This window comes from Oncorhynchus gorbuscha, linkage group LG05 (genome assembly GCF_021184085.1).
Source record: "Oncorhynchus gorbuscha isolate QuinsamMale2020 ecotype Even-year linkage group LG05, OgorEven_v1.0, whole genome shotgun sequence".
NCBI lineage: Eukaryota > Metazoa > Chordata > Actinopteri > Salmoniformes > Salmonidae > Oncorhynchus > Oncorhynchus gorbuscha.
In genome coordinates this window covers 1,523,166-1,546,960 of record NC_060177.1, presented here as the reverse complement: position 1 = coordinate 1,546,960, position 23,795 = coordinate 1,523,166, and the positions used below count along the sequence as shown (strand labels likewise).

Below are 23,795 nucleotides of genomic sequence, written 5' to 3'. Positions count from 1 at the left end.
GACATAATTTGAGTCAATTGGAGATGTACCTGTGGATGTATTTCAATGCCTACTTTCAAACTCAGTGCCTCTTTGCTTGACATCATGGGAAAATCAAAAGAAATCAGCCAAGTCCTCAGATTTCTTTTTGTAGACCTCCACAAGTCTGGTTCATCCTTGGGAGCAATTTCCAAACACCTGAAGGTACCACATTCATCTGTATAAACACCATGGGACCACGCAGCCGTCATACCGCTCAGGAAGGAGACGCGTTCTGTCACCGAGAGAATAATGTACCTTGGTGTGAGAAGTGCAAATCAATCTTGGAACAACAAACAGCAAAATCCCTTGTGAAGATGCTGGAGGAAACAGGTACAAAAGTATCTATATACACAGTAAAACGAGGCCTATATCGACATAACCTGAAAGGTCGCTCAGCAAGGACGAAGCCACTGCTCCAAAACCTCCATAAAAAAGCCAGACTACGGTTTGCAACTGCACATGGAGACAAAGATGGTACTTTTTGGAGAAATGTCCTCTGGTCTGATGAAACAAAAATAGAACTGTCTGGCCATAATGACCATCATTATTTTTGGAGGAAAAAAGGGGGAGCCTTGCAAGCTGAAGAACACCATCCCAACCATGAAGCACAGGGCTGGCAGCAATCATGTTGTGGGAGTGGCAGCATCATGTTGTGGGGTTGGCAGCATCATGTTGTGGGGTTGGCAGCATCATGTTGTGGGGATGGCAGCATCATGTTGTGGGGGTGGCAGCATCATGTTGTGGGGGTGGCAGCATCATGTTGTGGGGTGCTTTGCTGCAGGAGGGACTGGTGCACTTCACAAAATAGGTGGCATCATGAGGTCGGAAAATGATGTGGATATATTGAAGCCACATCTCAAGACATCAGTCAGGAAGTTAAAGCTTGGTCGCAAATGGGTCTTCCAAATGGACAATGACCCCAAGCATACTTCCAAAGTTGTGGCAAAATGGCTTAAGGACAGCAAAGTCAAGATACTGGAGTAGCCATCACAAAGCCCTGACCTCAATCTGTGGGCAGAAATGAAAAAGCGTGTGCGAGCAAGGAGGCCTACAAACCTGACTCAGTTACACCAGCCCTGTCAGGAGGAATGGGACAAAATTCACCCAACGTATTGTGGGAAAGTTGCGGAAGGCTACCCGAAACGTTTAAACGACTTGCCAAAACTATAGTTTGTTAAAAATGAGTTTTAATGACTCCAACCTAAGTGTATCTAAACTTCCGACTTCAACTGTACATATGATATGAATAATGTATGATATGTAAACATTATTAAAGTTTAAAGTGATACCTTTATTAAGTCCATTTATTAAAGTCAGAGCGTTGAGTCTGTTTGTTGGGAGCAGCCTCTCCATGTTGGTGATGGCTGTTTAACAGTCTGATGGCTTGGAGACAGAGAGATTTGAGTCAGTATTTTGGCAGCAGCCTCTCCATGTTAGTGATGGCTGTTTAACAGTCTGATGGCTTGGAGACAGAGAGATTTGAGTCTGTATTTTGGCAGCAGCCTCTCCATGCTAGTGATGGCTGTTTAACAGTCTGATGGCTTGGAGACAGAGAGATTTGAGTCTGTATTTTGGCAGCAGCCTCTCCATGTTAGTGATGGCTGTTTAACAGTCTGATGGCTTGGAGACAGAGAGATTTGAGTCTGTATTTTGGCAGCAGCCTCTCCATGTTAGTGGTGGCTGTTTAACAGTCTGATGGCTTTGAGATAGAAGCTTTTTCAATTTCTCGGTCCCAGCTTTGTTGCACCTGTACTGACCTCGCCTTCTGGATGATAGCGGGGTGAACAGGCAGTGGCTCGGCTTGTTGTTGTCCTTGATGATCTTTATGGCCTTCCTGTAACATCGGGTGGTGTAGGTGTCCTGGAGGGCAGGTAGTTGCCCCCCGGTGATGCGTTGTGCAGACCTCACTACCCTCTGGAGAGCCTTATCGGTTATGGCGGAGCAGTTGCCGTACCAGGCGGTGATACGACAGGATGCTCTCGATTGTGCATCTGTAAAAGTTTGTGAGTGTTTTTGATGACAAGCCCCATTTCTTCAGCCTCCTGATGTTCTTCACCACACTGTCTGTGTGGGTGGACCATTTCAGTTTGTCCGTGATGTGTACGCAGAGGAACTTAACTTTACATCTTCTCCGCTACTGTCCTGTCGATGTGGATCATCTCATGTCGATCATCTCCTTTGTTTTGTTGACGTTGAGTGTGAGGTTATTTTCCTGACACCACACTCCGAGGGCCCTCACCTCCTCCCTGTAGGCCGTCTCGTCGTTGTTGGTAGTCAAGCCTACCACTGTAGTGTCGTCTGCAAAGTTAATGATTTAGTTGGAAGCGGCCACGCAGTCATGGGTGAACAGGGAGTACAGAAGAGGGCTGAGAACGCACCCTTGTGGGGCCCCCAGTGGGGTGCATTCTCAGCCCTCTCCTGTACTCATCATGAGGCTAATGGTGACGTTAAATGGGGGGCCCGATTGGTGCATCGGTCTAAGGCACTGCATTGTAGTGCTAGATGCGTCTCTACAGACTCGGGTTCACACAATTGGCCCAGCATCGTCCGGGTTAGGGGAGGGTTTGACCTGGGTAGGCCGTCATTGTAAATAAGAATTTGTTCTTAACTGACTTGCCTAGTTAAATAAAGGTTAAATAATTAAAAATAAAATAATATTACAGAGTTTAATGGTTGTGAGGAGAAAACTGAGGATGGATCAACAACATTGTAGTTACTCCACATTAGTAACCTAATTGACAGAGTGAAAAGAAGGAAGCCTGTACAGAATAAAAATATTCGACAACATGCATCCTCTTTACAAGGCACTAAAGTAAAAATGCAAAAAAATGTGGCAAAGCAATTAACTTCTTGTGGGAATACAAAGTGTAATGTTTGGGGCAAATCCAACACTTTACTGAGTACCGCTCTCCATATGTTCCAGGAGAGTGGTGGCTGCATCAGGTGGTCTGCATCAGGTGGTGGTGGTCTGCATCAGGTGGTGGTGGTCTGCATCAGGTGGTGGCTGCATCAGGTGGTCTGCATCAGGTGGTGGTGGCTGCATCAGGTGGTGGTGGCTGCATCAGGTGGTGGTGGCTGCATCAGGTGGTCTGCATCAGGTGGTGGTGGCTGCATCAGGTGGTGGCTGCATCAGGTGGTGGTGGCCTGCATCAGGTGGTCTGCATCAGGTGGTGGCTGAATCAGGTGGTGGTGGCTGCATCAGGTGGTGGTGGCTGCATCAGGTGGTGGCTGTATCAGGTGGTGGCTGTATCAGGTGGTGGCTGTATCAGGTGGTGGCTGTATCAGGTGGTGGTGGCTGCATCAGGTGGTGGTGGCTGCATCAGGTGGTGGTGGCCTGCATCAGGTGGTGGTGGCTGCATCAGGTGGTGGTGGCTGCATCAGGTGGTGGCTGCATCAGGTGGTGGCTGTATCAGGTGGTGGCTGTATCAGGTGGTGGTGGCTGCATCAGGTGGTGGTGGCTGCATCAGGTGGTGGTGGCCTGCATCAGGTGGTGGTGGCTGCATCAGGTGGTGGTGGCTGCATCAGGTGGTGGCTGCATCAGGTGGTGGTGGCTGCATCAGGTGGTGGCTGTATCAGGTGGTGGCTGTATCAGGTGGTGGCTGTATCAGGTGGTGGTGGCTGCATCAGGTGGTGGTGGCTGCATCAGGTGGTGGTGGCCTGCATCAGGTGGTGGTGGCTGCATCAGGTGGTGGTGGCTGCATCAGGTGGTGGCTGCATCAGGTGGTGGTGGCTGCATCAGGTGGTGGCTGTATCAGGTGGTGGTGGCCTGCATCAGGTGGTGGTGGCTGCATCAGGTGATGGCTGCATCAGGTGGTGGTGGCTGCATCAGGTGGTGGTGGCTGCATCAGGTGGTGGTGGCTGCATCAGGTGGTGGCTGCATCAGGTGGTGGTGGCTGCATCAGGTGGTGGCTACATCAGGTGGTGGTGGCTGCATCAGGTGGTGGTGGCTGCATCAGGTGGTGGTGGCTGCATCAGGTGGTGGTGGCTGCATCAGGTGGTCTGCATCAGGTGGTCTGCATCAGGTGGTGGCTGCATCAGGTGGTCTGCATCAGGTGGTGGCTGCATCAGGTGGTGGCTGCATCAGGTGGTGGCTGCATCAGGTGGTGGTGGCTGCATCAGGTGGTGGCTGCATCAGGTGGTGGCTGCATCAGGTGGTGGTGGCTGCATCAGGTGGTGGCTGCATCAGTGGTGGTGGCTGCATCAGTGGTGGTGGTCTGCATCAGGTGGTCTGCATCAGGTGGTGGTGGCTACATCAGGTGATGGCTGCATCAGGTGGTGGTGGCTGCATCAGGTGGTCTGCATCAGGTGGTGGTGGCTGCATCAGGTGGTCTGCATCAGGTGGTCTGCATCAGGTGGTGGTGGCTGCATCAGGTGGTCTGCATCAGGTGGTGGTGGCTGCATCAGGTGGTGGCTACATCAGGTGATGGCTGCATCAGTGGTGGTGGCTGCATCAGGCCTTCAGTATGATCGTTAAGGACTGGGGAGTTTTTCAGAAAAATAAAGAATGAGTCCAAATTTGAGATGTTTTTTCTCCGCTGTGTCTTTGTGAGATGCAGAGTAGGTGAAAGGATGATCTCACCATGTGAGGTTCCCACAGTGAAGCATGGAGGAGGAGATGTGATGGTGTGGGGGTGCTTCGCTGGTGACACTGTCACATTTCAAAGGCACACTTAACCAGCACGGGGAACACAGCATTCAGTAGCAATATGCCATCCCATAAGGTTTGTGCTTAGTGGGAAAATAATTTGTTTTTAAACAGGTCAATGACCCAACTCACCTCCAGGCTGTGTAAGGACGATTTGACCAAGAAGGAGAATGATGGAGTGCTGCATCAGATGACCTGGCCTCCACAATCACCTGACCTCAACCTAATTGAGATGGTTTCAGATGAGTTGGACCACAGAGTGAAGGAAAAGCAGCAAACCAGTGCTCAGTATATGTGGGAACTCGTTCAAAAAGCATTCCAGGTGAAGCTGGTTGAGAGAATGCCAAGATAATGCAAAGCTGTCATCAAGGCAAAGGGTGGCTACTTTGAAGAATCGAAAATCAAAAATATTTTTGATTTGTTTAACACATTTTTGGTTACGACATGATTCCATATGTGTTATTTCATAGTTTTGATATATTCACTATTATTCTACAAGGTAGAAAATAGTAAAAATAAAGAAAACCCTTTGAATGAGAAGGTGTGTCTGACCCTTTGACTGGTACTATAGGTAAATAAAATATTTATTTTTCAATAAATTTGCAAAGGTTTTCAATAAATGTTTTCACTATGTCATTAGTGTGTTTTGTGTGGAGATGGGTGAGAGAGAAACTATTCTGGTGCAACATCCAGAAAAATCACAAAGTTTATCTCTGAACATGCTCTCTCTCTCTCTCTCTCTCTCTCTCTCTCTCTCTCTCTCTCTCTCTGTCTTTCTCTCTCTCTCTCTCTCTCTCTCTCTCTCTCTCTCTCTCTCTCTCTCTCTCTCTCTCTCTCTCTCTCTCTCTCTCTCTTTCACTCTCTCTCTCTCTCTCTCTTTCCTTCTCTCTCTCTCTCTCTTCTCTCTCTCTCTCTCTCTCTCTCTCTCTCTCTCTCTCTCTCTCTCTCTCTCTCTCTCTCTCTCTCCCCCTCTCTCTCTCTCTCTCCCCCTCTCTCTCTCCTCCCCTCTCTCCCTCTGTCTCTCTCTCTCTCCCTCTCTCTCTCTCTCTCTCTCCCCTCTCTCTCTCTCCCCCTCTCTCTCTCTCTCTCTCTCTCTCCCCTCTCTCTCTCTCCCCTCTCTCTCTCTCTCTCTCTCTCTCTCTCTCTCTCCCCCTCTCTCTCTCTCTCTCTCCCCCTCTCTCTCTCTCTCTCTCTCTCTCTCTCTCTCTCTCTCTCTCTCTCTCTCTAGAAACCTATCCAAGAACCCTCTAACCACCTTGTCCTGGCAACTGTTCCAGAACCTGCAACTTTCCGAGCTGTAAGTTACATTCTCATTCAAGCTAAAGTGTGTGTTTCAGAACCTGCACACAGCAAAACAACTGCGTAAAACACAACGCATTGTCTTTGTGAGTCTCAAACAGCATCTTGTTCTATATATAGTCCCATAGGGCTCTGGTCTAAAGGAGTGCACTACATAGGGAATAGGGTGTCATTTGGGACATACCGGCGGTGTCATGGCACTATGATCTGGAAGTCAGTTACCCAGCATAATTAAGACACTGCAGAGAGAGAGAGAGAGTTAGAGGCAGTCTGACCTCATTCTCCTGTTAGTTATGAATATTGCAGTAAAAGTCAGGCCCAATCTGATGCTCCTTCAGCACCACTAGTAGAATATTACAGTCTGGTCCAGTCTGATGCTCTTTCAGCACCACCAGTAGAATATTACAGTCTGGTCCAGTCTGATGCTCTTTCAGCACCACCAGTAGAATATTACAGTCCGGTCCAGTCTGGTCCAGTCTGATGCTCTTTCAGCACCACCAGTAGAATATTACAGTCTGGTCCTGTCTGGTCCAGTCTGATGCTCTTTCAGCACCACCAGTAGAATATTACAGTCTGGTCCAGTCTGATGCTCTTTCAGCACCACCAGTAGAATATTACAGTCTGGTCCAGTCTGATACTCTTTCAGCACCACCAGTAGAATATTACAGTCTGGTCCAGTCTGATGCTCTTTCAGCACCACCAGTAGAATATTACAGTCTGGTCCAGTCTGATGCTCTTTCAGCACCACTAGTAGAATATTACAGTCTGGTCCAGTCTGATGCTCTTTCAGCACCACCAGTAGAATATTACAGTCCGGTCCAGTCTGATGCTCTTTCAGCACCACTAGTAGAATATTACCATCCAGTCTGATGCTCTTTCAGCACCACTAGTAGAATATTACCATCCAGTCTGATGCTCTTTCAGCACCACCAGTAGAATATTACAGTCTGGTCCAGTCTGATGCTCTTTCAGCACCACTAGTAGAATATTACCATCCAGTCTGATGCTCTTTCAGCACCACCAGTAGAATATTACAGTCTGGTCCAGTCTGATGCTCTTTCAGCACCACCAGTAGAATATTACAGTCTGGTCCAGTCTGATGCTCTTTCAGCACCACCAGTAGAATATTACAGTCTGGTCCAGTCTGATGCTCTTTCAGCACCACCAGTAGAATATTACAGTCTAGTCCTGTCTGGTCCAGTCTGATGCTCTTTCAGCACCACTAGTAGAATATTACAGTCTGGTCCAGTCTGATGCTCTTTCAGCACCACCAGTAGAATATTACAGTCTGGTCCAGTCTGATGCTCTTTCAGCACCACTAGTAGAATATTACAGTCTGGTCCAGTCTGATGCTCTTTCAGCACCACTAGTAGAATATTACAGTCTGGTCCAGTCTGATGCTCTTTCAGCACCACCAGTAGAATATTACAGTCTGGTTCAGTCTGATGCTCTTTCAGCACCACTAGTAGAATATTACAGTCTAGTCCTGTCTGGTCCAGTCTGATGCTCTTTCAGCACCACCAGTAGAATATTACAGTCTGGTCCAGTCTGGTCCAGTCTGATGCTCTTTCAGCACCACCAGTAGAATATTACCATCCAGTCTGATGCTCTTTCTGCACCACCAGTAGAATATTACAGTCTGGTCCAGTCTGATGCTCTTTCAGCACCACTAGTAGAATATTACAGTCTGGTCCAGTCTGATGCTCTTTCAGCACCACCAGTAGAATATTACAGTCTGGTCCAGTCTGATGCTCTTTCAGCACCACTAGTAGAATATTACCATCCAGTCTGATGCTCTTTCAGCACCACCAGTAGAATATTACAGTCTGGTCCAGTCTGATGCTCTTTCAGCACCACTAGTAGAATATTACCATCCAGTCTGATGCTCTTTCAGCACCACCAGTAGAATATTACAGTCTGGTCCAGTCTGATGCTCTTTCAGCACCACTAGTAGAATATTACAGTCCGGTCCAGTCTGATGCTCTTTCAGCACCACCAGTAGAATATTACAGTCTGGTCCAGTCTGATGCTCTTTCAGCACCACCAGTAGAATATTACAGTCTGGTCCAGTCTGATGCTCTTTCAGCACCACCAGTAGAATATTACAGTCTAGTCCAGTCTGATGCTCTTTCAGCACCACTAGTAGAATATTACAGTCTAGTCCTGTCTGGTCCAGTCTGATGCTCTTTCAGCACCACCAGTAGAATATTACAGTCTGGTCCAGTCTGATGCTCTTTCAGCACCACCAGTAGAATATTACAGTCCGGTCCAGTCTGATGCTCTTTCAGCACCACTAGTAGAATATTACAGTCTGGTCCAGTCTGATGCTCTTTCAGCACCACTAGTAGAATATTACAGTCTAGTCCTGTCTGGTCCAGTCTGATGCTCTTTCAGCACCACCAGTAGAATATTACAGTCTGGTCCTGTCTGGTCCAGTCTGATGCTCTTTCAGCACCACCAGTAGAATATTACCATCCAGTCTGATGCTCTTTCTGCACCACCAGTAGAATATTACAGTCTGGTCCAGTCTGATGCTCTTTCAGCACCACCAGTAGAATATTACAGTCTGGTCCAGTCTGATGCTCTTTCAGCACCACCCGTAGAATATTACAGTCTGGTCCAGTCTGATGCTCTTTCAGCACCACTAGTAGAATATTACAGTCTGGTCCAGTCTGATGCTCTTTCAGCACCACCAGTAGAATATTACAGTCTGGTCCAGTCTGATGCTCTTTCAGCACCACTAGTAGAATATTACAGTCTGGTCCAGTCTGATGCTCTTTCAGCACCACCAGTAGAATATTACAGTCTGGTCCAGTCTGATGCTCTTTCAGCACCACCTGTAGAATATTACAGTCTGGTCCAGTCTGATGCTCTTTCAGCACCACCAGTAGAATATTACAGTCTAGTCCTGTCTGCCTCCCTGTTTCCTCTCCTCCTCATCTCAGGGAAGGTCTGCCTCCCTGTCTCCTCTCCTCCTCATCTCAGGGAAGGTCTGCCTCCCTGTTTCATCTCCTCCTCATCTCAGGGAAGCTCTGCCTCCCTGTTTCCTTCCCCTCCCCATCTCAGGGAATGTCTGCCTCCCTGTTTCATCTCCTCCTCATCTCAGGGAAGGTCTGCCTCCCTGTTTCCTCTCCTCCTCCTCCTCATCTCAGGGAAGGTCTGCCTCCTTGTTTCATCTCCTCCCCCTCCTCATCTCAGGGAAGGTCTGCCCTCCTGTTTCCTCTCCTGCCCCTCCTCATCTCAGGGAAGGTCTGCCTCCCTGTTTCCTCTCCTCCTCATCTCAGGGAAGGTCTGCCTCCCTGTTTCATCTCCTCCTCATCTCAGGGAAGGTCTGCCTCCCTGTTTCATCTCCTCCTCATCTCAGGGAAGGTCTGCCTCCCTGTTTCTTCTCCTCCTCATCTCAGGGAAGGTCTGCCTCCCTGTTTCCTCTCCTGCCCCTCCTCACCTCAGGGAAGGTCTGCCTCCCTGTCTCCTCTCCTCCTCATCTCAGGGAAGGTCTGCCTCCCTGTTTCCTTCCCCTCCTCATCTCAGGGAAGGTCTGCCTCCCTGTTTCTCAGGGAAGGTCTGCCTCCCTGTTTCCCCTCCTCATCTCATGGAAGGTCTGCCTCCCTGTTTCCTCTCCTCTTCTCCTCATCTCAGGGAAGGTCTGCCTCCCTGTTTCCTCTCCTCCTCATCTCAGGGAAGGTCTGCCTCCCTGTTTCCTCTCCCCCCTCCTCATCTCAGGGAAGGTCTGCCTCCCTGTTTCCTCTCCTCTCCTCCTCATCTCAGGGAAGGTCTGCCTCCCTGTTTCCTCTCCTCCTCCTCATCTCAGGGAAGGTCTGCCTCTCTGTTTCCTCATCTCAGGGAAGGTCTGCCTCCCTGTTTCCTCTCCTGCCCCTCCCCATCTCAGGGAAGGTCTGCCTCCCTGTTTCCTCTCCTCCTCATCTCAGGGAAAGTCTGCCTCTCATCTCAGGGAAGGTTTCCTTTCCCTCCTCATCTCAGGGAAGGTCTGCCTCCCTGTTTCCTCTCCTCCCCTCCTCATCTCAGGGAAGGTCTGCCTCCCTGTTTCCTCTCCTCCCCCTCCTCATCTCAGGGAAGGTCTGCCTGCCTGTTTCCTCTCCTCCCCCTCCTCATCTCAGGGAAGGTCTGCCACCCTGTTTCCTCTCCTCCTCATCTCAGGGAAGGTCTGCCACCCTGTTTCCTCTCCTCCTCATCTCAGGGAAGGTCTGCCTCCCTGTTTCCTCTCCTCTTCTCCTCATCTCAGGGAAGGTCTGCCTGCCTGTTTCCTCTCCTCCCCATCTCAGGGAAGGTCTGCCTCCCTGTTTCCTCTCGTCCTCATCTCAGGGAAGGTCTGCCTCCCTGTTTCCTCTCCTCCCCCTCCTCATCTCAGGGAAGGTCTGCCTCCCTGTTTCCTCTCCTCCCCCTCCTCATCTCAGGGAAGGTCTGCCTCCCTGTTTCCTCTTCTCCCCCTCCTCATCTCACGGAAGGTCTGCCATCCCTGTTTCCTCTCCTGCCATCGTCATCTCAGGGAAGGTCTGCCTGCCTGTTTCCTCTCCTCTCCTCCTCATCTCAGGGAAGGTCTGCCTCCCTTTTTCCTCTCCTCTCCTCCTCATCTCAGGGAAGGTCTGCCTGCCTGTTTCCTCTCCTCCTCATCTCAGGGAAGGTCTCCCTTTCTGTTTCCTTCCCTGCACCGCCTCATCCCATTCCTCATCAAAGAGGTTCCCAATCAACATGTTGAACTGCGTGAGAGGCAGCAGTACATCCTGTTGGAGGGAACTCTTTAGATTGTTCCATAGATGGGGTACAGACAAACTAAAAGCTGCTGTACCTAACTCTGAGGAGACCCAAGGGATTTCCATCCCTGAGACCAGGCATTTTGGAATTCCATGTGGGACACATTCCGCCATGTTTAACACAGTTACATGTTTACTCAGCAGATAATTATCAAACCCAGTCAAATTGGGAAAAAAAAACATTACAGATTATCTTTGCAATTCAGTACCCTGATCTTTTGTCATTGTAGTGAAAGAGGCCCAACGTGATGCTGAACAATGATGTGATGCTGAACAATGTTGTCTGACTCCATATTATGCTTCACTGCTTGGGAAACAGAGGAAACAGAGGGAAACAGATGGTGTTTTTGTCTCTCTGGGCCCTGCAGTGGAGCTACAGTAGCCAGCTTGGCCTTCCAGAACTGCTGCACAGCCAGCCTAACCCTTCTCTTGGGAAGCAGTCCTCGTGTATTACAGTGGTGGGTTATACATGATAAATGTTCAATCTGCTGTAGTTTCTCTGAGGAGGATATGATGGGAAATCATTGGAGGAAGGCTGGGTCACTTCAGCCCACATTTTCATTCTTCAGCGGCTACTGTAAATCCGTCTGCTAGAAGCTGTCTGTCTGTCTGTCTGTCTGTCTGTCTGTCTGTCTGTCTGTCTGTCTGTCTGTCTGTCTGTCTGTCTGTCTGTCTGTCTGTCTGTCTGTCTGTCTGTCTGTCTGTCTGTCTGTCTGTCTGTCTGTCTGTCTGTCTGTCTGTCTGTCTGTCTGTCTGTCTGTCTGTCTGTCTGTCTGTCTGTCTGTCTGTCTGTCTGTCTGTCTGTCTGTCTGTCTGTCTGTCTGTCTGTCTGTCTGTCTGTCTGTCTGTCTGTCTGTCTGTCTGTCTGTCTGTCTGTCTGTCTGTCTGTCTGTCTGTCTGTCTGTCTGTCTGTCTGTCTGTCTGTCTGTCTGTCTGTCTGTCTGTCTGTCTGTCTGTCTGTCTGTCTGTCTGTCTGTCTGTCTGTCTGTCTGTCTGTCTGTCTGTCTGTCTGTCTGTCTGTCTGTCTGTCTGTCTGTCTGTCTGTCTGTCTGTCTGTCTGTCTTCCTCTGTCTGTCTGTCTGTCTGTCTCCTGTCTGTCTGTCTGCTCTGTCTGTCTTCCTCTGTAATCCTGTCTGTCTGTCTGTCTGTCTGTCTGTCTATTGAAGCATCTTCCTCTGTAATAGCTTCCTCTGTAATCCCGGCCTCCTCTATTGAAGCTCATAGCTTCCTCTGTAATCCCGGCCTCCTCTATTGAAGCTCATAGCTTCCTCTGTAATCCCGGCCTCCTCTATTGAAGCTCATAGCTTCCTCTTTAATCCCGGCCTCCTCTATTGAAGCTCATAGCTTCCTCTTTAATAGCTTGAAGCTCATAGCTTCCTCTTTAATCCTGTCTTCCTCTATTGAAGCTCATAGCTTCCTCTTTAATCCCGGTTTGCTCTATTGAAGCTCAGAGCTTCCTCTTTAATCCCGGCTTCCTCTATTGAAGCTCATAAGCTTCCTCTTTAATCCCGGCTTCCTCTATTGAAATTTAGAGCTTCACATATTCAAACATTGGTGCTTCTCTGTGAGTGGATTTTCTCCTGACTGGAATAGTCTGATCAAACCTGCAGTCCTTTTGATAGACCTTGGTTTAGATTACAGAGAATTAGACAGTAAAGACTGCAGTCCTTTTGATAGACCTTGGTTTAGATTACAGAGAGTTAGACAGTAAAGACTGCAGTCCTTTTGATAGACCTTGGTTTAGATTACAGATAGTTAGACAGTAAAGACTGCAGTCCTTTTGATAGACCTTGGTTTAGATTACAGAGAGTTAGACAGTAAAGACTGCAGTCCTTTTGATAGACCTTGGTTTAGATTACAGAGAATTAGACAGTAAAGACTGCAGTCCTTTTGATAGGCCTTGGTTTAGATTACAGCTAGTTAGACAGTAAAGACTGCAGTCCTTTTGATAGACCTTGGTTTAGATTACAGCTAGTTAGAGAGTAAAGACTGCAGTCCTTTGGTTTGATAGACCTTGGTTTAGATTACAGAGAGTTAGACAAGTTCAAACCCCTGAGCTGACAAGTCCTTTGGTTTAGAGGCAGGGCTGTTCCAGGGTAGAAAATAAGTGGTTAGAGCGTTGGACTAGTAACCGGAAGGTTGCAAGGTTTCAAACCCCTCACTAAGTTCAATCATCCCTCATATCTGAAACTAGCTGTTTTCCCTCACTACAGTATAATCATCCCTCATATCTTAAACTAGCTGTTTTCCCTCACTACAGTATAATCATCCCTCATATCTGAAACTAGCTGTTTTCCTGTTACAGTATAATCATCCCTCATATCTTAAACTAGCTGTTTTCCCTCACTACAGTGTAATCATCCCTCATATCTGAAAAAATACAGTATAATCATCCCTCATATCTTAAACTAGCTGTTTTCCCTCACTACAGTGTAATCATCCCTCATATCTGAAACTAGCTGTTTTCCCTCACTACAGTATAATCATCCCTCATATCTTAAACTAGCTGTTTTCCCTCACTACAGTATAATCATCCCTCATATCTTAAACTAGCTGTTTTCCCTCACTACAGTGTAATCATCCCTCATATCTGAAACTAGATGTTTTCCTGTCCTGTTCTTGTGGTGTTTGACTGTGGTTGTGATGTGTTTGTGTTTACAGGAGGCTGGACGGTGTGGTGTTTGACTGTGGTTGTGATGTGTTTTTGTTTACAGGAGGCTGGACGGTGTGGTGTTTGACTGTGGTTGTGATGTGTTTGTGTTTACAGGAGGCTGGACGGTGTGGTGTTTGACTGTGGTTGTGATGTGTTTTTGTTTACAGGAGGCTGGGCGGTGTGGTGTTTGACTGTGGTTGTGATGTGTTTGTGTTTACAGGAGGCTGGACGGTGTGGTGTTTGACTGTGGTCTTGGTGTGTTTGTGTTTACAGGAGGCTGGACGGTGTGGTGTTTGACTGTGGTTGTGGTGTGTTTGTGTTTACAGGAGGCTGGGCGGTGTGGTGTTTGACTGTGGTCGTGGTGTGTTTACAGGAGGCTGGACGGTGTGGTGTTTCACTGTGGTTGTGATGTGTTTGTGTTTACAGGAGGCTGGACGGTGTGGTGTTTGACTGTTGTCGTGATGTGTTTACAGGAGGCTGGACGGTGTGGTGTTTGACTGTGGTTGTGATGTGTTTACATGAGGCTGGACGGTGTGGTGTTTGACTGTGGTCGTGATGTGTTTACAGGAGGCTGGACGGTGTGGTGTTTGACTGGTTGTGATGTGTTTTTGTTTACAGGAGGCTGGACGGTGTGGTGTTTGACTGTGGTTGTGGTGTGTTTACAGGAGGCTGGACGGTGTGGTGTTTGACTGTGGTTGTGATGTGTTTGTGTTTACAGGAGGCTGGACGGTGTGGTGTTTGACTGTGGTTGTGATGTGTTTTTGTTTACAGGAGGCTGGACGGTGTGGTGTTTGACTGTGGTTACAGGAGGCTGGATGTGTTTACAGGAGGCAGGAGGCTGGACGGTGTGGTGTTTGACTGTGGTTGTGATGTGTTTACAGGAGGCTGGACGGTGTGGTGTTTGACTGTGGTTGCGACGTGCGTTGGATCCAGCTTTGGCAGCAGAGAGAAGAGGCGGGGCTTCACACCCAGATGCTGTTCTGCAGAAACGGGGCCTTTAAGATACGATTGCAAAACATGTACATTACCTCATGTGGTAAGGAAACACACACACGTGTGCACACACACACGCAAGCAGACACACACACATGCGCGCTCACACACGCAAGCAGACACACATAAATAAAGTGCATTTGGAAAGTATTCAGACCCCTTGACTTTTTGCAAAAAAATATGAAATATCACATTTACAAAAGTATTTGTTCAAGTACCTTTGGCAGCGATTACAGCCTCGAGTCTTCTTGGGTATGACGCTACAAGCTTTGCACACCTGTATTTGGGGAGTTTCTCCCATTCCTCTCTGTAGATCCTCTCAAGCTCTGTCAGGTTGGATGGGGAGCGTCGCTGCAAAGCTGTTTTCAGGTCTCTCCAGAGATGTTCCATCGGTTTCAAGGCTCTGGCTGGGCCACTCAAGGACATTCAGAGACGTCCCGAAACCACACAGTGATGTGCTGCTCTCTCTCTTTCTCAATTTGTTTTCAAATTCTTTGTGGGTCTGTGTAATCTGACGGCAATAAATGTCTCTAACATGGTCATACATTTAACAGCTTTGTTTCCACCTCATTTTGTGGGCAGTGTGCTCATAGCCTATCTGCCAACAGCGGCCTTTCTCAATAGCAAGGCTATGCTCACTGAGTCTCTGCTCTCCTTAAGTTTGGGTCAGTCACAGTGGTCAGGTATTCTGCCTCTGCGTGCTCTCTGTTTTTTTTGTTAATTCTTCTGTCAAGTAATGATCTTTTTGTTTTCTCATGATTTTGGTTGGCTCTACTTGTGTTGTTGTCCTGGATCTCTGTGGGGTGTGTTTGTGAACAGAGCACCAGGACCAGCATCCTTAGGGAAATCTTCTCCAGGTTCATTTCTCTGTAGGTAATGGCTTTGTTATGGAAGGTTTGGGAATCACTTCCATTAAATTTGAGTATTTAATGGCTCTTTTCTGGATTTTGATAATTAGTGGGAATCGACCTAATTCTGCTCTGCATGCATTATTTTGTGTTTGTTCCATTATGTGATTTCTTGTTTGGTGAGCGGACCCCAGACCCCACAACCATAAAGACAATGGGTTCTAGGACTGAGTCAAGTATTTTTAGCCAGATCCTAATTGGATGTCTAATTTCATGTTCCTTTTGATGGCGTAGAATGTCCTTCTTGCCTTGTCTCTCAGATCGTTCACAGCTTTGTGGAATTTACCTGTGTTGCTGATGTTTAGGCCAAGGTATGTATAGTTTTTTGTGTGCTCTAGGGCAACAGTGTCTAGATGGGAATTTGTATTTGTGATCCTAGCAACTGGATCTTTTTTGGAACACCAGTATTTTTGACTTACTGAGATTTACTGTCAGGGCCCAGGTCTGACAGAAACTGTGCAGAAGATCTAGGTGCTGCTGTAGGCCCTCCTTGGTTGGTGATATTTGTAGACATTTGACTTCAGATTCTAGCAGGGTGAGGCCGGGTGTTGCAGACTGTTCTAGTGCCCTCGTCAGTTCGTTGATATGTATGTTGAAGAGGAAGAGGCCGGGTGCTGCAGACTGTTCTAGTGCCCTCGTCAGTTCGTTGATATGTATGTTGAAGAGGGTGAGGCCGGGTGCTGCAGACTGTTCTAGTGCCCTCGTCAGTTCGTTGATATGTATGTTGAAGAGGGCGAGGCCGGGTGCTGCAGACTGTTCTAGTGCCCTCGTCAGTTCGTTGATATGTATGTTGAAGAGGGCGAGGCCGGGTGCTGCAGACTGTTCTAGTGCCCTCGTCAGTTCGTTGATATGTATGTTGAAGAGGGCGAGGCCGGGTGCTGCAGACTGTTCTAGTGCCCTCGTCAGTTCGTTGATATGTATGTTGAAGAGGGCGAGGCCGGGTGCTGCAGACTGTTCTAGTGCCCTCGTCAGTTCGTTGATATGTATGTTGAAGAGGGCGAGGCCGGGTGCTGCAGACTGTTCTAGTGCCCTCGTCAGTTCGTTGATATGTATGTTGAAGAGGGCGAGGCCGGGTGCTGCAGACTGTTCTAGTGCCCTCGTCAGTTCGTTGATATGTATGTTGAAGAGGGTGAGGCCGGGTGCTGCAGACTGTTCTAGTGCCCTCGTCAGTTCGTTGATATGTATGTTGAAGAGGTGAGGCCGGGTGCTGCAGACTGTTCTAGTGTCCTCGTCAGTTCGTTGATATGTATGTTGAAGAGGGCGAGGCCGGGTGCTGCAGACTGTTCTAGTGTCCTCGTCAGTTCGTTGATATGTATGTTGAAGAGGGCGAGGCCGGGTGCTGCAGACTGTTCTAGTGCCCTCGTCAGTTCATTGATATGTATGTTGAAGAGGGCGAGGCCGGGTGCTGCAGACTGTTCTAGTGCCCTCGTCAGTTCGTTGATATGTATGTTGAAGAGGGCGAGGCCGGGTGCTGCAGACTGTTCTAGTGCCCTCGTCAGTTCGTTGATATGTATGTTGAAGAGGGTGAGGCCGGGTGCTGCAGACTGTTCTAGTGCCCTCGTTAGTTCGTTGATATGTATGTTGAAGAGGTGAGGCCGGGTGTTGCAGACTGTTCTAGTGCCCTCGTCAGTTCGTTGATATGTATGTTGAAGAGGGCGAGGCCGGGTGCTGCAGACTGTTCTAGTGCCCTCGTCAGTTCGTTGATATGTATGTTGAAGAGCGTGAGGCCGGGTGTTGCAGACTGTTCTAGTGCCCTCGTCAGTTCGTTGATATGTATGTTGAAGAGGGCGAGGCCGGGTGCTGCAGACTGTTCTAGTGCCCTCGTCAGTTCGTTGATATGTATGTTGAAGAGGGCGAGGCCGGGTGCTGCAGACTGTTCTAGTGCCCTCGTCAGTTCGTTGATATGTATGTTCCGGGTGCTGCAGACTGTTCTAGTGCCCTCGTCAGTTCGTTGATATGTATGTTGAAGAGGGCGAGGCCGGGTGCTGCAGACTGTTCTAGTGCCCTCGTCAGTTCGTTGATATGTATGTTGAAGAGGGCGAGGCCGGGTGCTGCAGACTGTTCTAGTGCCCTCGTCAGTTCGTTGATATGTATGTTGAAGAGGGCGAGGCCGGGTGCTGCAGACTGTTCTAGTGCCCTCGTCAGTTCGTTGATATGTATGTTGAAGAGGGCGAGGCCGGGTGCTGCAGACTGTTCTAGTGCCCTCGTCAGTTCGTTGATATGTATGTTGAAGAGGGCGAGGCCGGGTGCTGCAGACTGTTCTAGTGCCCTCGTCAGTTCGTTGATATGTATGTTGAAGAGGGCGAGGCCGGGTGCTGCAGACTGTTCTAGTGGCCTCGTCAGTTCGTTGATATGGATTTCCCCAAGGTTGCTGTTGATGATAATGCAGAGGATTTATGTTGATGATTGAAGTTAATGATAATGCAGATGATTTCCCCAAGGTTGCTGTTAATGCTGCAGACTGTTCGTTTGTTAATGATAATGGAATTTCCCCAAGGTTGCTGTTAATGATAATGCTCATGACATTGTTTTCACTGAGTGCTGCTGTTAATGATAATGCAGAGGATTTCCCCAAGGTTGCTGTTGATGATAATGCATAGGATTTCCCCGAGGTTGCTGTTGATGATAATGCAGAGGATTTCCCCAATGTTGCTGTTGATGATAATGCATAGGATTTCCCCAAGGTTTCTGTTAATGATAATGCAGAGGATTTCCCCGAGGTTGCTGTTGATGATAATGCAGAGGATTTCCCCAATGTTGCTGTTGATGATAATGCAGAGGATTTCCCCAAGGTTGCTGTTGATGATAATGCAGAGGATTTCCCCAAGGTTGCTGTTAATGATAATGCAGAGGATTTCCCCAAGGTTGCTGTTGATGATAATGCAGAGGATTTCCCCAAGGTTGCTGTTGATGCTTATCCCACGGTAATTATTGGGTTCAAATTTGTCTTTCCTTTTGTGGATTGGGTTAATCAGTCCTTGGTTCTAAATATTGGGGGAAGATGCCAGAGCTGATTGATGATTGATTGAGGTTAATGTTAGATTCTCTGGTTTCTTCATTACATTGAGCTGATTTCTGAGGTGCTGTTCCATAGTGTATTTCTGTGTTGTTTTAGTGATTCACCATAGCGAATAAGTAGACTCAGGTTTTCTGGGTCTTTATGTTTTTGGTTGGATAGGTTTCTCAATTTCCTTCTTATGTTTTTGCATTCTTCATCAAACCATTTTGTCATTGTTGTTCATTTTAGATTGTCTGCTTTAAATTTTTAGATTTGATAGTGAAGCTGAGAGGTAAAATATACAGTTTAGGTTTTCTACTGCCAAGTTTACACCTTCACTATTCCAGTGGAAAGTTTTACCCAGGAAATCATCTAAAAGGGATTGAATTCGTTGTTGCCTAATTACATTTTGGCAGGTTTCTACTTTCCTTCCATCTATGATGGTTCTGAATATCATGCAGTTCCTTTGGCGTCTCATGATTCAGTATCGCTCTTTTCAAGTAGATGTGATTTTGCTGTGATCTGATAGGGGTGTCAGTGGGCTGACTGTGAACGCTCTGAGAGACTCTGGGTTGAGTTCAGTGATAAACTGGTCTACAGTACTACTGCCAAGAGATGAGCTATAGGTGTATCTACCATAGGAGTCCCCTCGAAGCCTCCCATTGACTATGTACATACCCAGCGTCGAACAGAGATGCGACCCATTTTTGTTGGTTAAGTTGTGTCTCTCTCTCACTCTCTCTCTCTCTTCTCTTTCTCTCCTCTCTCTCTCTCTGTCTCTCTTGTCTTGCTCTCCTCTCTCTCTCTCTCTCTTGTCTTGCTCTCCTCTCTCTCTCTCTCTCTCTCTCTCTCTCTCTCTGTCTCTCTCTCTCTCTCTCTCTCTCTTGTCTTTCTCTCCTCTCTCTCTCTCTGTCTCTCTCTCTTGTCTCTCTCTCTCTCTCTCTCTCTCTCTTGTCTTTCTCTCCTCTCTCTCTCTCTCTCTCTCTCTCTCTCTCTGTCTCTCCTCTCTGTCTCTCTCTCCAACTCTCTCTCTCTCTTGTCTTTCTCTCCTCTCTCTCTCTAACTCTGTCTCTCTCTCATGTCTTTCTCTCCTCTCTCTCTCTCTGTCTCTTACTCCTCCAGACGTACCAGAGGTCAGTGTAAGCCACAACAGCAGCCTGATGATGATAGAGGGTGATAATGTAACTGTCAGCTGTAATGGGTCAGGAGCTCCCCTCCCCGAAGTCGACTGGACCGTCGCTGGACTACACTCCATCAACACACACCTGGTGAGGTATACAGACACCTGGTGAGACATACAGACACCTGGTGAGACATACAGACACCTGGTGAGACATACACACACCTGGTGAGGCATACAGTCACCTGGTGAGACATACAGACACCTGGTGAGGCATATACACACCTGGTGAGGCATACAGACACCTGGTGAGACATATGCACACCTGGTGAGGCATACACACACCTGGTGAGGCATACAGACACCTGGTGAGACATACACACACCTGGTGAGACATACACACACCTGGTGAGACATACAGCCACCTGTTGAGACATGCACACACCTGGTGAGACATACACACACCTGGTGAGACATACACACACCTGGTGAGACATACACACACCTGGTGAGACATAGACACAGACCTGGTGAGATAGACACAGACCTGGTGAGACATACACACACCTGGTGAGACATATGCACACATGTAACCAGGCACACACACAGGTCACCTTAATAATCTAATCTCCATTCTAACGTGTACTGTAGTGCAATGTTCACCAACCCTATTCATCTCCTCTAGTTCTCCAGACTAACGTGTACTGTAGTCTAATGTCCACCAACCCTATTCCTCTAGGTCTCCAGTCTAACGTGTAAAGTAGTCTAATGTCCACCAACCCTATTCCTCTAGGTCTCCAGTCTAACGTGTACTGTAGTCTAATGTCCACCAACCCTATTCCTCTAGGTCTCCAGTCTAACGTGTACTGTAGTGCAATGTTCACCAACCCTATTCATCTCCTCTAGTTCTCCAGACTAACGTGTACTGTAGTCTAATGTCCACCAACCCTATTCCTCTAGGTCTCCAGTCTAACGTGTACTGTAGTCTAATGTCCACCAACCCTATTCCTCTAGGTCTCCAGTCTAACGACTGTAGTCTAGTCTAATGTCCACCAACCCTATTCCTCTAGGTCTCCAGTCTAACGTGTACTGTAGTCTAATGTCCACCAACCCTATTCCTCTAGGTCTCCAGTCTAACGTGTACTGTAGTCTAATGTCCACCAACCCTATTCCTCTAGGTCTCCAGTCTAACGTGTACTGTAGTCTAATGTCCACCAACCCTATTCATATCCTCTAGTTCTCCAGAATAAAGTGTACTGTAGTCTAATGTCCACCAACCCTATTCCTCTAGGTCTCCAGTCTAACGTGTACTGTAGTCTAATGTCCACCAACCCTATTCCTCTAGGTCTCCAGTCTAACGTGTACTGTAGTCTAATGTCCACCAACCCTATTCCTCTAGGTCTCCAGTCTAACGTGTACTGTAGTCTAATGTCCACCAACCCTATTCATATCCTCTAGTTCTCCAGAATAAAGTGTACTGTAGTCTAATGTCCACCAACCCTATTCCTCTAGGTCTCCAGTCTAACGTGTACTGTAGTCTAATGTCCACCAACCCTATTCCTCTAGGTCTCCAGTCTAACGTGTACTGTAGTCTAATGTCCACCAACCCTATTCCTCTAGGTCTCCAGTCTAACGTGTACTGTAGTCTAATGTCCACCAACCCTATTCCTCTAGGTCTCCAGTCTAACGTGTACTGTAGTCTAATGTCCACCAACCCTATTCCTCTAGGTCTCCAGTCTAACGTGTACTGTAGTCTAATGTCCACCAACCCTATTCATATCCTCTAGTTCTCCAGAATAAAGTGTACTGTAGTCTAATGTCCACCAACCCTATTCCTCTAGGTCTCCAGTCTAACGTGTACTGTAGTCTAATGTCCACCAACCCTATTCCTCTAGGTCTCCAGTCTAACGTGTACTGTAGTCTAATGTCCACCAACCCTATTCCTCTAGGTCTCCAGTCTAACGTGTACTGTAGTCTAATGTCCACCAACCCTATTCCTCTAGGTCTCCAGTCTAACATGTACTGTAGTCTAATGTCCACCAACCCTATTCCTCTAGGTCTCCAGTCTAACGTGTACTGTAGTCTAATGTCCACCAACCCTATTCCTCTAGGTCTCCAGTCTAACGTGTACTGTAGTCTAATGTCCACCAACCCTATTCCTCTAGGTCTCCAGTCTAACGTGTACTGTAGTCTAATGTCCACCAACCCTATTCCTCTAGGTCTCCAGTCTAACGTGTACTGTAGTCTAATGTCCACCAACCCTATTCATATCCTCTAGTTCTCCAGAATAAAGTGTACTGTAGTCTAATGTCCACCAACCCTATTCCTCTAGGTCTCCAGTCTAACGTGTACTGTAGTCTAATGTCCACCAACCCTATTCCTCTAGGTCTCCAGTCTAACGTGTACTGTAGTCTAATGTCCACCAACCCTATTCCTCTAGGTCTCCAGTCTAACGTGTACTGTAGTCTAATGTCCACCAATCCTATTCCTCTAGGTCTCCAGTCTAACGTGTACTGTAGTCTAATGTCCACCAACCCTATTCCTCTAGGTCTCCAGTCTAACGTGTACTGTAGTCTAATGTCCACCAACCCTATTCCTCTAGGTCTCCCGTCTAACGTGTACTGTAGTCTAATGTTGTGTTCTCCTTTCCTCTCCTCAGTCAATCAATTGTATTTGTATTTATCTTTACATCAGCATATGCCACAACGTGTTTATACAGAAACCCAGCATTAATCCCCCAATCAGCACGCAATGTAGATGTAGAAGCATGGTGGTTAGGAAAAACTCCCCAGAAAGGTAGGAATCTAGGAAGAAACCTAGAGAGGAACCAGGGTCTGAGGGGTGGCCAGTCCTCTTCTGGCTGTGCCGGGTGGAGATTATAAGTACATGGCCATCAAGACCAGGTCATTCTTCTAGATGTTTATGACCAGGAGGGTCAAATAGTCATTATAGAGGCTGCAACAGCTCCAGCACCTCAGGAGTAAATGTCAGTTGGGTTTTCATAGCCGAGCATTCAGAGGGAGAGAGGGAGAGAGGGAGAGAGGGAGAGAGGGAGAGAGGGAGAGAGGTAGAGAGGTAGAGAGACAGAGAGGTAGAGAGACAGAGAGGTAGAGAGACAGAGAGGTAGAGAGACAGAGAGAGAGAGGTAGAGAGACAGAGAGGTAGAGAGACAGAGAGGTAGAGAGACAGAGAGGTAGAGAGACAGAGAGGTAGAGAGGTAGAGAGGTAGAGAGGTAGAGAGGCAGAGAGGTAGAGAGGTAGAGAGACAGAGAGGTAGAGAGACAGAGAGGTAGAGAGGTAGAGAGGTAGAGAGGTAGAGAGACAGAGAGGTAGAGAGACAGAGGTATAGAGACAGAGGTAGAGAGACAGAGGTAGAGAGACAGAGGTAGAGAGACAGAGGTAGAGAGACAGAGGTAGAGAGACAGAGAGGTAGAGAGGTAGAGAGTTAGAGAGGTAGAGAGGTAGAGAGGTAGAGAGGTAGAGAGACAGAGAGGTAGAGAGGTAGAGAGACAGAGAGAGAGAGGTAGAGAGACAGAGAGGTAGAGAGACAGAGAGGTAGAGAGACAGAGAGGTAGAGAGACAGAGAGGTAGAGAGGTAGAGAGGTAGAGAGGTAGAGAGGTAGAGAGGTAGAGAGACAGAGAGAGAGAGGTAGAGAGGTAGAGAGACAGAGAGAGAGAGGTAGAGAGACAGAGAGGTAGAGAGGTAGAGAGGTAGAGAGACAGAGAGGTAGAGAGGTAGAGAGACAGAGAGAGAGAGGTAGAGAGACAGAGAGGTAGAGAGACAGAGAGGTAGAGAGACAGAGAGGTAGAGAGACAGAGAGGTAGAGAGGTAGAGAGGTAGAGAGGTAGAGAGGCAGAGAGGTAGAGAGGCAGAGAGACAGAGAGGTAGAGAGACAGAGAGGTAGAGAGGTAGAGAGGTAGAGAGGTAGAGAGACAGAGAGGTAGAGAGACAGAGGTATAGAGACAGAGGTAGAGAGACAGAGGTAGAGAGACAGAGGTAGAGAGACAGAGGTAGAGAGACAGAGGTAGAGAGACAGAGAGGTAGAGAGGTAGAGAGTTAGAGAGGTAGAGAGGTAGAGAGGTAGAGAGGTAGAGAGGTAGAGAGACAGAGAGACAGAGAGGTAGAGAGACAGAGAGGTAGAGAGGTAGAGAGGTAGAGAGGTAGAGAGACAGAGAGGTAGAGAGACAGAGAGGTAGAGAGACAGAGAGGTAGAGAGGTAGAGAGACAGAGAGGTAGAGAGACAGAGAGACAGAGAGACAGAGGGGTAGAGAGGTAGAGAGACAGAGGGGTAGAGAGGTAGAGGGGTAGAGGGGTAGAGAGGTGGAGAGGTAGAGAGACAGAGAGGTAGAGAGACAGAGAGGTAGAGAGACAGAGAGGTTGAGAGA

General features: G+C 47.9%; 1 protein-coding gene across 1 annotated transcript in view; it reads left to right on the top strand.

Annotated features, from left to right (window-relative positions):
* The window catches only part of LOC124035359 (NT-3 growth factor receptor-like), a 101,621-nt gene that overhangs the window by 3,700 nt on the left and 74,126 nt on the right, over positions 1-23,795 (top strand). The window contains exons 3-5 of the mRNA XM_046348821.1: positions 5,895-5,963; positions 14,272-14,426; positions 19,412-19,557. Of these exons, the coding sequence (XP_046204777.1) occupies positions 5,895-5,963; positions 14,272-14,426; positions 19,412-19,557 (370 nt within the window). The remainder of the gene's footprint in view (positions 1-5,894; positions 5,964-14,271; positions 14,427-19,411; positions 19,558-23,795) is intronic.